This window comes from Salvelinus sp. IW2-2015, unplaced genomic scaffold, assembly GCF_002910315.2.
Source record: "Salvelinus sp. IW2-2015 unplaced genomic scaffold, ASM291031v2 Un_scaffold2998, whole genome shotgun sequence".
In the NCBI taxonomy this organism is placed as follows: domain Eukaryota; kingdom Metazoa; phylum Chordata; class Actinopteri; order Salmoniformes; family Salmonidae; genus Salvelinus; species Salvelinus sp. IW2-2015.
The window spans coordinates 40,010-54,883 of record NW_019944291.1 but is presented as its reverse complement, the minus strand read 5'-3'; the positions used below and the strand labels follow the sequence as shown (position 1 = coordinate 54,883).

General features: G+C 42.7%; 1 protein-coding gene across 1 annotated transcript; it reads right to left on the bottom strand.

The window, feature by feature from the left end:
* Positions 1–1,102: 1,102 nt before the first annotated feature.
* On the bottom strand, positions 1,103–5,564 carry LOC112075137 (leucine-rich repeat-containing protein 3-like). Its single transcript, XM_024142173.2, is given in 5 exon segments — positions 1,103–2,123; positions 2,126–2,274; positions 2,276–2,312; positions 2,315–2,790; positions 5,338–5,564. Coding segments are annotated over 4 exon segments (690 nt in total). The 5' UTR covers positions 2,361–2,790; positions 5,338–5,564; the 3' UTR covers positions 1,103–1,665.
* Between the last annotated feature and the right edge of the window lie 9,310 nt (positions 5,565–14,874).

Sequence of the window (14,874 nt, the reverse complement as noted above, 5' to 3'; positions counted from 1 at the left end):
TGTGAAGCAGAACTACAAAATCCTTTAAAGCTAGAATCCTTACCCACTGGGCACAGATGTCATTTCAATGTCTAGTTTGATCTAATTTTGGTTGAGTTGTCACTAAGTATTCGATGGGAAATCAACAAAACATTTCACCATGTCATTGGATTTTAGTTAAAGTTGGTGAAAAAAGACTAAATTCCCTTACCCTGATGACCTTTTTCAAACTACTCAGTTTCCCACATTGATTCAACATCACCACATAGATTTGATTTTAAAGGATGGTGAAACACGTTGGCTTCAATACATTTAATTTCAACAGAGTGATAGGTTAGGGTAGTTAGAATAAGGGTAGAGTTAGTTAGAATAAGGTTAAGAATAACGGGTTAAGGTTAGGGTAGGTTAGAATAAGGGTTAAGGTTAGGTTGTTAGGTTAGAATAAGGGTAAGGTTCGGGTAGGTAGGTAGAAAAAGGGTTACGTTAGGTAGGTAGGTTAGATAAGGGTTTAAGTTAGGTAGGTTGGAATAAGCATTAAGGTTAGATTAAGGTTAAGGTTAGGTAGGTGAGAATAAGGGATAGGGTTAGGAGGTTAGGATAAGGGTTAGTAGGTGTAGGTTAGAACTAAGGGTTAAGAATAAGGGTTAAGTTAGGGTTATGTGAGGAATAAGGGTTAAGTTAGGGTTGGTTAGGTTAGGAAAGGGTTAAGTTAGGATAGGTTAGGAATAAGGGTTAAGGACAGGTAGGTTAGGACAATAAGGTTAAGGTGAGGGGTGGTGTTAGGTTAGGAAGAATGTAAGTGTGCCCAGTGTGAAGGGTGTTATGATAGATACCATTTTACTGACATGTACCACGGATTAATGTTATCTAGGATTCACGTGAGTTCGTACGAAAGAGAAGAACAGAAGTATAATGTACTCTGTGTGTGCATCTCCATAAGGATCCCTTGCTCGAGTTATGGTTTTAGGAACTGACAGAGTAGTTAGGTTCTTCGTATTCATTGTTGTCTGCCTGATTTGGCCCTCTGTACCCAATTACAGATAACCCCAGGGCTATGTGTACCACGATTTTTTTGCGTCGAGAATGAGTTATGCAGAAAGCAAAATTAGAGTTGTGATTGCTTTCACAGTGCCTTGGTTGAGGTACTGTTTACTGTTTCTAGGCACTTGAAGACACAAGATGAACATTCAGTCCAGTGTAACAGCCAATCATAATGASWAGATCAATAGTACTGTACAGCACTACAACCAATCACAACAACCAAATCAATATGGAGACACTCTCAGAGACTTATACAATATATTTCTCATTAAATCCTACTGTTGGKAAAACATATGACRATGAGAAATAGAGGTCATGTTTCTTCCCAATAAACAATAAATACTGTAAAATTAAAATTATAACAGTCGACAAAAAAGTAGGTCGGAATTGAGTCAGAAATCTCAAAAGGTATTGATCACATGACTTCATAAACAGTCGACACAAAAAGGGGCATGTTGATGGCACTGACAAACCGAGCCGGTCAGGCACGTGCAGACGGGCAGGTGCAGTACCGTGGCTTGTCCAGAGGCCCGTCTTCACATTAAAAATAGTTACATACACCTTGCAAGTTTRCCACTGTGTGAACTATCCCATGGACATGTWAGAACCCCCACCGCTGTCACTGCCAMCACACATAGCCCACTGCTAGAGCACAGTGCTGGCTGTGTCAAAGTCCTTGCTGATCTGGGAGGAGCTGGGTAGAGACTTGAGGTACTCCATGTGTCTCCTCGCGTCCTCCTGGTTGTGCCTGACGTAGTAGATGACGTAGGCGATCACCATGGCGAACCAGCAGAACATGGTCACGAACATGGCCACGTCGGTGGTCTTGTGGTGGAAGTTACAGAAGTTGATGCCAGAGTCCAGGACCTGAATGAYGGGCCKGCCGGCGTACTCGTCCTGGACAGAGGTGTGGCAGCTCACCTCGTTGACCGTCTCAGGGTCCAGCCTCAGCTCCCTCAGTACCTCCTGGAGGGAACACTCGCAGTGCCAGGGGTTGTTGGAGAGTCTTATACGGGCACTCAGCTTGGTGAAGGCCTCCTTGGGGACGCTGCGGAGCTGGTTGTTGGAGAGGTCCAGGGAGCGGAGTCCCTCGGAGACCCCCAGAAGGCCCCTGCGTCGATACTCTCGATGTGGTTATGCGACAGGTCCAGTTCCTTGAGGCGGCGGAGGTCCTTGAAGGCCTGGTTGGGGATGTGGCTGATCCGGTTGGACGAGAGCAGGAGGGTGACGGTGTCTTCCGGTAGGTCCGGGGGATCTGTCAAGGCTCCGGGAGACGCACTGCACCACCACGCGCCGTTCCTCTCCGAGCAGTGGCAGCTCTTGGGGCACGGTGTCGCCATGAACAACCATGAGGGCTGCCACGAGACACAACGTCCTCACGGGGAAGTTGGGAAGACACAGAAAGAAAGAAGGGAACAGGGCTTGCCAACGTGCTGAGGAGGCCCCATTAGCTCAGCCGGTAAAAGACCTGACTATCCCTGCGGTTCCTTGAACAGGTTTCAATGATTATTGATGGTACACAGCAGCTACTCATATACATATCATTTGATCCTGTAACAGCTTAATAACCCTCTATCTTCATCCCCATATCCATCCATTGGAGTCCAGTGAAGTGACTGTAGAGTTTGACCAAAAACAGTCCGGAGGAAAACAAAAGATGGGTTCCAACTAGACAGAAGAGGAAAGGAGTGGGCATATCATTTCAATCCAGACATACTGTAGCCCAAGTTTCAGGACAGCCTATCACTCAGTCCTCTGAAGGCAAGGGATCTGAAAGAGAGAGAGAGAGATATAAGAGAGAGAGAAACAGGCCATGGCTATTTCTTTAATGATCCATTTAGTGGGAAATCGTTTTTGTTGTAAGTCTGTTTGAAGATGAACATAACAAGCATGTTTGAGTGTAGTAGTGAGACAAGCCAGTGTTTGAGATGTAGAGTAGAAGAAAAGCCAGTGTTTGAGATGTAGTAGAGACAAGCCAGTGTTTGAGATGTAGTAGCGAGCAAGCCAGTGTTAGATGTAGTAGTGAGACAAGCCAGTGTTTGAGATGTAACGTAGTGAGACAAGCCAGTGTTTGAGATGTAGTAGTGAGACAAGCCAGTGTTTGAGATGTAGTAGTGAGACAAGCCAGTGTTTGAGATGTAGTAGTGAAGACAAGCCAGTGTTTTGAGATGTAGTAGTGAGACAAGCCAGTGTTTTGAGAGTGTAGTAGTGAGACAAGCCAGTGTTTGAGATGTAGTAGTGAGACAAGCCAGTGTTTGAGATGTAGTAGTGAGACAAGCCAGTGTTTGAGATGTAGTAGTGAGACAAGCCAGTGTTTGAGATGTAGTAAGTGAGCAAGCCAGTGTTTGAGATGTAGTAGTGAGACAAGCCAGTGTTTGAGATGTAGTAGTGAGACAAGCCAGTTTGTGAAGTAGTAGTGAAGAAGCCAGTGTTGTGAGATGTAGTAGTGAGAAAGCCAGTGTTTGAGAATGTAGTAGTGAAACAAGCCAGTGTTTGAGATGTAGTGAGTGAAACAAGCCAGTGTTTGAGATGTAGATAGTGAAACAAGCCAGTGTTTGAGATGTAGTAGTGAAACAAGCAGTGTTTGAGATGTAGTGTGAGACAAGCCGTGTTTGAGATGTAGTAGTGAGAAAGCCAGTGTTTGAGATGTAGTAGTGAAACAAGCCAGTGTTTGAGATGTAGTAGTGAGAAAGCCAGTGTTTGAGATGTAGTAGTGAGAAAGCCAGTGTTTGAGTGTAGTAGTGAGAAAAGCCAGTGTTTGAGATGTAAGTAGTGAGAACAAGCCAGTGTTTGAGATGTAGTAGTGAAACAAGCCAGTGTTTGAGATGTAGTAAGTGAGAAAGCAGTGTTTGAGATGTAGTAGTGAGACAAGCCAGTGCTTATATCTTCAGTGATTCCATCTGGTAGAAATCATATCTGTTGATTTCTTGATGCACAAAGGCTTTGAAAAACAGTACATTGAAAAAAGCATCCTTTAAAAAAAATCCTTATCAATGACACTCTGCAAAACAAAAAACTATTCGATCTGTTAAAAATAGGTATTGATAATGCATTAAGGGGAAATTGTTTATTCCAATTTGAGCACCAATTCTCCAAAGCAAAAAAATAACTACACGACAATGTGGTCTATTTGAGTTTGATTGATACTGTACTGTATGGTGTGCGCCTGTTCTCCCATTTCTTACAGTGCTGAACGCAAAAGAGTATCTCCAGTCTCCAGTCCCTTGCCCTGACAGTAAATAAATAGAAAATACATTACCCTAGTAATAATAGAATTGCTCTGATAGTTCCAGGTGGTTACTCCCAATTCCGGACCATGGAGATTCAAAGCAGCAAGCCTACTGGAAAACTCTTGACGAACGTTCCCAGAATAATTAAATCATTGAGGAATTTTTCCCTTGATTGTTTTTTCTATTGAACACTTTTACATAGACCAAACAGAAACTGTGACTCAACATTCCCTTTCATTTATTAATATTTGTGACAACATTCCGAGACAGGACTTTTTGCATTCTCCAAATGTTTGCGCAGATATCTTCATGTCGAAGGTGGTTTATAACCTCACAACAAGCTCAAGGGAAACCATAGCATTCAGCCAACATGTCCTGCTCTCCGTCTGCCTGTTTAAATCCATAAATCCTCACAGGTCTACCACCACATTATTAGCTAGACACCACAGCTTCATTTAGCCACAGTTAGCCCACATGTCCGACTGAAACCAAAACATCAAACAGTATATACCTATGTCACCCGCGGACAGAGGGCTGCTTTGTCTCTGTAACCCAGGGCGACACAAAAACTACATGTTAGATTTATCCTTCTTCGGTGACATACAGTACTTCCATAGGTACAATTAGGCTACCAGTGGTCCGCAAGCAGCAAAACATATGCAGTTTTAACAAGGCGACTCACTTTTCAGAAYGCATGGGGTCTTTCAGGTGGAGAAAGTACGTTCTTATTTTTCTTTCTGAATCGTCTCATGCATGGTAGAGGCACTGTTTCATTMGTGTCACTGTTAATATAGTCTAATGGTCATCATTAAGGKGGTGGTGGTGATAATGATGATGATGATGATGAAGAACCGGAGGCAGTATAATTTATTTCAAGTTTTATTGTTACATGCACAAGAACAATGAAATGGTTAACTTGCGAGCTTAATTTCCCACCCAACTCAATTGATGATTTCTGTAGTCTAAAAAGTAATAGGAATGTACTTTTGAATRACCTAATAAGACGTATAAAAATATCTAAAAATACTAATCTTCAATAATATCGACCTTTTATAAATAATATCGAACTGTCTATAGCACTACTKACCTGGTCTTTTTCTCCCGACTTGTTTTCAGAATGAGAGTATGGTCCAGTCAGGGCTATACCGTTGCTTCATCGACGTAAAGTAAAATGTAAACCAACAAACGAATCAGTATCGAGTGGAGAGTGACCGAACATAGAATGAGCGCAGTAGGTATAACTCACCTCGCCAGCGCCCCGCCTCCACTTGTTGCTGTCATAATAAAAGGTACTATAAAGTTGCTTCTCCTCTACGCTACACTGTATGTGTGTACTGTTTGCCTCAAGACTTCCCGAACCTCGTTAAGTTTGCGCGCGCACGTATTGGACAGTTTGGATCCATTTGGGACCTCCTCCACTTGCTTTCTTTGCGTTATATTGAGGTGTCTCTCTCAGTTCATCGTAAATCATCCCTGCAATATTTTTGAATGCTTTTGCAAATGTGTGACACAACTGTGGGAAACACTCGAGTCAACATGGGCCAGCATCCTAGTTGAACGCTTTCGACACCTTGTAGAGTCCATTCCCTTACGCATTGAGTCTGTTCTGAGCGCGCAAAAGGGGTGCAATCAATATTAGGAAGGTGGTTCCTAATGTTTTGTCACTCAGTGTATATGGAATGCATTGCTTAGAGACACCCCATGCAGAAATATAACCAACGAATTGGGAACTTTCAAACATGGAAGTCTGTAGTCAAGACAGCAACCACATGATCGATTGAAACAAGGCCACGCATCAAACCACACATAAACCCAACTTCTTCGATACAGAGTTCACATATACAGAGACAAACCATCATGAAACAAGGCCGAATTTTGAACATGATACGCTCATCTTGATATAACCGACATCCTTCATTGAAGACATCGAAACCTCTATCCTGAGACAACCTATTTTTGAGACAGAGACCTATCTTGAACAAACCTATCAATGACAGAGACCTATCTTGAGACAGAGACCATATCTTAGACAGAACCTATCATGAGACAAGAGCACTATCATGAGTACAATCGCCAACTTTGCAACCGAGCCCTTACTTCAGACAGGAGGCCATCTGAACAAAGAAGCCAATCTGTATAACATGAGGCTAATGCTTGACACTATCATTGTGAAGCCATAGTCCCTATCCTGATACATTCAAGACACCTAGCACTGAAACAAGACCTATCTTGAGACTAGAGCCTATCTGAACAAGGACCTATCTTAGAGCGAAACCTATCTTAACAAAAGAGCCTATCTTGAGACACTAGTCTTAGCGCAATCAATACCAGACGACCCATCTTGAGACAAGAACACTTATTCTTCGAGCTACAGACACAAATCTTGAGACAGAGTCCCTTCTCTCAGACAGAGAGCTCTATTCCTTAATGAATCAGAACTCTTCAATGAACACACATCACCATAATACATGCAAGACATGAGCGCTGATCACTAACGACAGAATCCCATTCTTGAATCCCATCGATCAATGCGTAAGTTTTGTTCAGATAATGTGAGCAATCCTTGAGTATCCTGATACTCCTCCCAGTAATAAGATGTAATTTAATCTATCAAAAAACAGTTACAGATTAACATCTATAATCAAACATATTTATAAATTCTCATTATGTGTTCTATCTACAACCCTTATTCTTCAGCATGACCTAGCCCAAAATTCCTAACTGTCTATATTATAGTCACTAACGCAATAACCACCATCGAAAGACACATCAACTCGCCCTCACATTGGATAGGCCCCAACTTGGAGCCCAGTTCTAGCATTGACAGTTTATAGTCCACGTTGTTTACGAACTTTCGTAAGGAGCATCCTGTTCGTTCACCCCTACAAAAGTGTTAGCAAGGGTTATAAAAATTGTCCGCACTTGCCGACGCAACAATGGAGCACTGTAACCTTGACTAAAAACCATGATCAAAGTCAAGCAGATGTTTATAATCGCTGCAGTTCTCTCACCAACTGGACCATTCAACACCATCCACCTGCATTTAGGAGCGACCTATATCAAACCAAATCATTGCCGTGTCTTATTTTCAGTATGTTTTTCTGAGCCTATCACGCAGAACGCTAGGCTAAGAGACATCGTCGACTGAAACAGAACCTCCTCTTTCCTCAATGATACATAACAAACGTGCAGATGATATAATAAAAAATATATAATTGAACTTCTCCTCTAACTAATAAAATGATGCATAACAACCTATCTATTCAGTTTGTAATGAGAGAGTGATATTGGCGGCGTATAGTAAAAGTTATATGTACACATTTATTAAAAAAACTTTTAAAACACCAACTAAGACTTTACTTCTAGCTTACCATCTAGTTCATGAAACAATATCACGCTCATAAAACCTTATTACCAAACCACCCCAAAAACTAAGTTACAGCAGCTTGCGTCACTCCTCTCCTCAGCCTCCTCAGTCACCCCTAGCTGATTGTTTGTGCCCTGTGCCACCAGGTGTCATCCCTCATATGCCAGACTAGTTCTTCTCGCTGACTGAAGGTTCCATATCCGGGTGTCACATCCACAAGACTGAGGATCTGAGAATGTACCCTCCCTCAACTCTCTCTCTCTCTCCTCTCTCTCTTTTGCTGTCTTTTCTCGCTCTCTGTCTCTCTCTCTCTTTCTGTCTTTCTGTCTCTCTCTCTCTCACTTCTCCCTCTGTCTCTGTCTCTGTCTCTCGCTCACGCTCTCTCCCTCTCACTCACTCACACAGAGGCCAGGCCACTCACACATGTCTGGTTGGTGATATGCACATGACCATAGCTGGAACTGATTACATACTGTAATTAAATGGATCCTTAGTGTTGAGGAGGGTGAGGAATGAATCACTGAGAGGAAATCAAAATTTGCAAGGCAAGATATCCAATAATGCCAAATGTGCACCTAAATTTAAAAGGCATGGGATTCTGCAATTTAAACAAGATTGGCAGACCCTTATTCTATTACAGGGCCTTGGGACCACATCAAAATTCTTCAGCGAATTTGAATGGATTCAACTTTTCTTCCCCTTAAGGGTTTGGGTAGATTTATGGCTGGTTGTAATGATATAGACTTGGTGGAAGCTGGCTCTTTAAACATGTAGAGTTGAATATTATGCCAGACATCAATAATGATTAAATACTTAGAAAGACCCTACTTCAACCTCTATCTATAGTTACCCACCCATGAAATCTCCTAGACGAAGTGACTTTGAAGCAGAAACACTTCTTCTAGAGAAACGAATCCAATGCAACTGATGAATTCGACACACATGAATGTCATTTTTGGGAGAAACAAGCGCAACAAAAGAACTGAACAACCAGAAACTACCAATAACCATACATCTCTATATAGACTTGAACATGCAATACAGGAAACAACTTTTATAGAAAATAACATCTACTATGCATAGCATTATGTGTTACTCTATCTTTCATTTAAACATTCCACGAAACTTACATATCCATAGAAAGAGAACGTATCTCTTTTAATTATATTACAAAACAACTCTATTCTGACTCTATATGTTACAAGGTGACGGATATGCCCCTGGAACAACCCACACTATTTTACATAAAACAACACAAGACAATTGTTACACTGCGTTTCTAGTTTCGATCTGAGGACTATTCCTTTTCATAGTTATACTAATAGTCCCACTCAACGCCATTGTGTACCTAACTATCTCCTCATCGTTAGCGAGCTGACTCAACCTTGCTAGCCCTCTACCCTTCTACTCTCACAAATATCATCCCGTATCAGTTTGCCACCCAAACATTTATGAAACACCAGCACAATAAACTACCCATAATCCCTCAAATAACGTCTCTCTAATCAACTACCCTATTTAATGCCGTCTCTCTGGAACTTCGTGTAACTAACTCATGTGTACAATTTTAACAGCTAAACTCAATTTGAGCGAATATCTATATTCATATGTGTCGACCTCAAGCAGATGGTAGTCTTATCTAAACGAGCAATGAATTTTTGAGGTTCAAGATTAGCGAAAACAAATAACTGAACTATGATTGGGAAAATCACTACTTATTGTGAACCATGTTGAAGCCGCATCTCAGTGAATGTAGCCTACACCATGGCATATACAATACCAGCCATACAGACGAAGTCAAAAGGATGACCCCCCCCCCCCCGCCATCCATTCCTCACATCTATTTCAGGTTTCCTATTATCTTATTGATTGGGTCCAGTGCATAAGATAGATGATATGGCATGACCTAGATACCTACCTTCAGCTTCGACTAGAGGTTTGTCGTTTATCACGAAACCTAAGTGGACTGCGAGCTCTGTTAGGGAGAGGGGAAAGGGGCTGAGCGGTGTTATGAGATCTGAGATAGAGAGGCCCTGTTTTTAGTCTGAGGTTAAGGCTGAGTGTTTATCTGATCTGAGGGTTAACGGACCTGTGTTAGTCTGATGTTAAGGGCTGTGTTAGCTGAGGTTAAGGGCTGAGGGCGTGTTTAGTACTGAGTTAAAGATCGTTTCAGGTCTAGAGTTGAAGGGAGGCCTGGATGTTTAGGTTCTAGGAGCGGAGAGCTGAGAGTTAAGAGAGGCACTGTTTTAGTTTGAGGTTCAAGGGCCTGGGATGTTGTCTGAGGGTAAGAAACCTGGTTCACGCTTTAGGGAGGAACTGAGGGTTAAGGCGGCCTGGGTTTCAGTCTGAGAGGACTGAGGTTAAAGGGCCGGGTTCAGTCTGAGCGGAGACTGGGTTTAAGGGCCTGAGTTTAGTCTAGGGTTAAGGGGCCTGATGTTTATCTGAGGGGTTAAGGAGCTGGTTCAACTGAGGTTAAGGGGCCTTGCACAAGACGCGTGTTGTGTGTGTGGTGTGTGTTGGGTGAAGGGATTCGGTTTGTGGTGGAGGATGCTATGTTGTCTGTTTGGTGTTGTGTTTGGAGGTGAGGTGTTGGTGTTACTAATGTTGTGTGTGAGCGTGCGTGATCTGCATTTTAGACACGTGTGTGTCGGCACAATACAATACATATATATATTATGTAGTAATATGTAATATTTCTCCAGTATACTAAGGTGAGACAATTAAGAAGAGAGTAGAGTATAACGATCTCGTATTAGCCCAGACAGATACATACTTTACCAATGCACAATTGGACTTTGAGTAATAAACTGTATTCAGCCAGTCCAACACCGTTAAGACTCAATCTATAGGGTTTGACTTCCTCATTAGTGGTCCATCTCTGACGTCTTTGTTTCACATCTGGTAACATTTACCACTAGACCTTGAGAATGGTACTATAGCGCAATCAATACGAGTTTACCTTGCTTATCCTCATGTGCTGATGCCAGCCTCTCCTCGACTCTAGTATCTTTCTGGATCCCTGTATCCTTTATTTGTGCGCTTTTCACCTGATCTCATATACTATCCCATTATCGCATCCAGTAGACCCAGCTACTCTATCACTATTCACTGACACACCCTACTCTACTCTCACTACTGTCACTGACAGACTCCAAACTCTCTATACCTCGTTACTGTATCTACAATCCCCACTACTCTTGATACTGTTACTGACAACCCAGTACTCTGATACGCCTAACAGCACCCATCCACTTCATGATACTCGTTCTTACCTGACACACACCCAGCTACTTACTACTGTCTATAGCCGACCACATTACTCTGATACCTGTTACGACAAACCCCCAGCCTACCCTCTGATTACTCGTTACTGACAGACCCAGCTACTCGATACTTACTGACAGATACCCCAGCTACACTCTGATACTTATTACTGACCAACCCATCTACTCGATACTATTTACTGACAGTACCCAGCTACTCTGATACGTTACTACATACCCAGCACTCTGATACTTTACTGACAGACCCAGCTACTCTCATACTGGTTACTGACAGACCCACACCCTGATATCTTTACTGACAAACCCCTAACCTGGATACCTGTTTACCTACAAACCACTCACTCTGTTACCTTATCTGACATAACCCAGCCTACTCCTATTACCTTGACCCCGTACCAACCCAGCTCTACTCTTGATATGTGTTCATCTGACACACCCAGCTTCTACACTGTATCACTGCTACTACAGACCCACTTACCTCTCTAGATACTGTCTACTCTTGACCAGTCCCCATGCCTAGCTCTCTACCTCGTCTTCCTCTCTACCTCTCCCTCGCTCACTCTTCTCCTCTACCTCTCCTCGCTCACTCTTCTCTCTCTACCTCTCCCTCGCTCACTCTTCCTCTCTACCTCTCCCTCGCTCACCTCTTCCTCTACCTCCCCTCGCTCACTCTTCCTCCACCTCTCCCTCGCTCATTCTTCCTCTCTACCTCTCCCTCGCTCCCTCTCCCTCTCTACCTCTCCCTCGCTCACTCTCCCTCTCTACTCTCCCTCTCTACCTCTCCCTCTCTACCTCTCCCTCGCTCACTCTTCCTCTCTCCCCCTATAACGACCTTAGGAAGCTAAGGAGCACACCTTAAATATGAAACACACATCAGATCAGTCGAGCTGCTCAGTGGCGACCCGTCATTCAGGGCAGGTGAGCCCACCTGTTTAGCATTGACATTAATTAATGTCACATATACTTTGCAAGCAATGTAAAAAAATATATATATTGAGTTGATAAAGCCACATACAAACATGGTTTCTTCCTGAGTAAAGCAGCTCCAAAATACAGGTGTTTCAGCCTAGCTCAGTGCTTTCTGTGGTGGAGGGGCAGCCAGCGGGATATACAGACGTAGGCGTGATTGGCTCAGTGTTCTGTCACTCATGGGGCACTACGTCACTGCAGAATCTACAGGGAGAGCTAGGCAGTTCAACCCCTTGGGTGCTGCCAAAGACTTACATTAGAAGTGCCCATCCGAGGTTCAAGGTCATTGGCCACAGATAAAATGATGTCAAATCACATTATATCTACCGTAGCGTATTGGACTGATCATATTACTTTCAAAATCATAGCTAGAAGCTAGACAAGCAGTCATCATCATGAATCACGTCGACAATCTACTGGCAAATCCTTATCAATCCTTGTCATATGAAGATGAATTATAGATAAAAGTATCGTGCTCATCGGCCATTGGACACAAACATTACACAACAAGTTGGAAATCGCAAATTCAAAAATGAGTGTTTGGAAGGAATCAGGGGCTAACTGCAAGCGTTGCAAAGCAATCACTATTTTCTTTCCCTGCCTGCTATTCGGTGGAGAGGGTGTGTGGTCCAAGTCTGGTTTAAGGATTTAAACACCTGTCTGAAATGGTATCTTTTTCAAGCTTAAAAAGATAAACATTCACTCATAATAACATGGTCCAGAAAAGCTTGAATACATTGGCCATGCTGTCAATCCAGCATGACTTCTGCCGTGTTCAAAACAACTGGAAACTCGAACTGGGAAATCTCAGACTTCAGTGAGTTCAAGACAACTGGGAACTCTGAAAATTACCTCAGATTGGGAAAGTTTTGAACGATCATCCAACTCGGATTTCCAAGTGGATCCTCGTGATTGTATTTTCCTTCTTTTTAGACCACAGTAGCCTAATACAATACTTCAAATGGTAGGCTAACCACCTCTCTCTCTCTCTCCTCTCTCTCTCTCTCTCTCTCTCTCTCTCTCTCTTCCTCTCCTCCTCTCTCTTCTCTCTCTCTCTCTCTCTTTCTTTCTTCTCTCTCTCGCTGACTTAAGAAGATAAAGTTAAGGCCTCAACATCTTGCTGAATTTATCTAACTAATATCTATCTGAATTTCTGTCGGTGTCCATTTTGAAAGAGCTGAAGGAATATGCCTACCTCGTCGCAGCTCTTGCTTTGCGTCAGTTGCTTATACTTAGAACTGTGTTCATGATATATGAACAAACATTGTGAATTTACTGAACATAAATGTAATAATGTTTGTGTATGGTTCAAAAGTAAAACTCATGTTGGCGTTTGTTATATTTGAAAAACATGCGGTCTTATTGACTACACAAATCCACAAGGATTCAGTAGAAACCACATTTGTTTCATCTAGTCAGCCATATCAGCTATGGTTTTTAAAAAGGCAGTAAATGAGGCTGAATGAACTGTTTCGCTGCAGACAAGCTCCGCTGATAGCCAGGTGTAGCAGTGCTAAGGATTCACTCCATGGTGCTGAAAGGAAGCCCCGTGTCGGGACATCTTTATGTAGCCCTAACAGTTTGTGGGCACCGTTTGTCACCGTTATAGTGCCATTAATGTATTGTTTAGTGATGTGTTGTGGCTTTGCTGGGATGTATCTGCCGATTTTAGATTTACATGCTAAAATCGCAACTGGAGCTGCTTTCGCACAAGGAGAGAGTCTCTGACTGACAGTGCTGGAGCAAACCGAGGATGGACCAATAGAAGGACTGTGGATATTAGGCTTGAACAATAAAGAGTCAAATTTTCTTCTGGGTCAACCCATTTAGTTTTCAATACACCGGTGTTACTGTATTCTTCCTGCATTCACTCCTCAGTAAGCTATTTACAGGAGTCTGTTGAACAGCGGGAGTGATTTCCTGCCTTTCTCTCTGGGTTTCTTCTTCAAGCAGACTGTGATGAGACAAAGACAGAGAGTGGTCCCACTCCCTATAGGAATGCCCATTTTTATGTCCTCTAATTAAGCTTCATTGACAATCTTCAGTCAGAATGTACTCATCTGAACGCATACAAACATGCATATTGCACCTCACACACACACACCACGCACACACACCAACAGCTTACATACACCACACGCACCACACACACACAAACAAATGTTTGTTGTTAACGAAGGCTGTTGCAGAGAGAAAAATAGCTACAAGGTGTGCTCATGAGATATCATCATATTATATTCAATATTCATCAAATGGGCTCGCTCTGCAAATGGACGTTCCAGAGCCATTAGACTMCTGTGAGGCGCAGTCAACAATTCTTCACTATGCCCAATCAGTCATCGGTTGTTAGAGTTTTATCTTGACGGTTTACTCCTAAAGCCTTTATTTGTCTTTGAGGAGTGTAATGCATATAGCTGTGAAACAATAGAAGATGTTCTATTTAAAGTTATACTCATATTGTCCTTGACAACTGACTGTGAGGGGACACCACAGACTGTAGCCTGTAATGGAATTGCTTCATACTGCACCCTGGGAAAGAACAGAGTCATAACATTCTYATTCTTTCACAAGCCAATCAAAAGATACCTGCGTCAAAAACAATCTCAACRTACCACTTCTCTCCCATAATCAGGAATCATGATCATCTACAAACTCTGCATCTGTCTACCTCACGAGTCTGAAAATACATTTATCGTCATTTAAAATGTCACAGTTTCTTAAGCATCTATAAATCTATATAAACTCTCAATTTCCGTACAGTGGATTGGCTAAGCTCTGAGAGGACAGAGAGAGACTTGGTGACTTTGAGTATCCTACTGCGGTTCACTGGCTGCCTGGCACCAACAGTAATGATATGTCCCATAGAGAGAGAGCCCCAGGTACAGTGCAGAGGTCTCCCTCCTGGTCCATCTCCTCTAGTAGTCCTCTGGTGTCAAGTTGGACATGAGCCATAGAGGGCCTGCCTAATGAGAGAGGGACGGGGGAGGAGAGAGGAGTGAGGGAG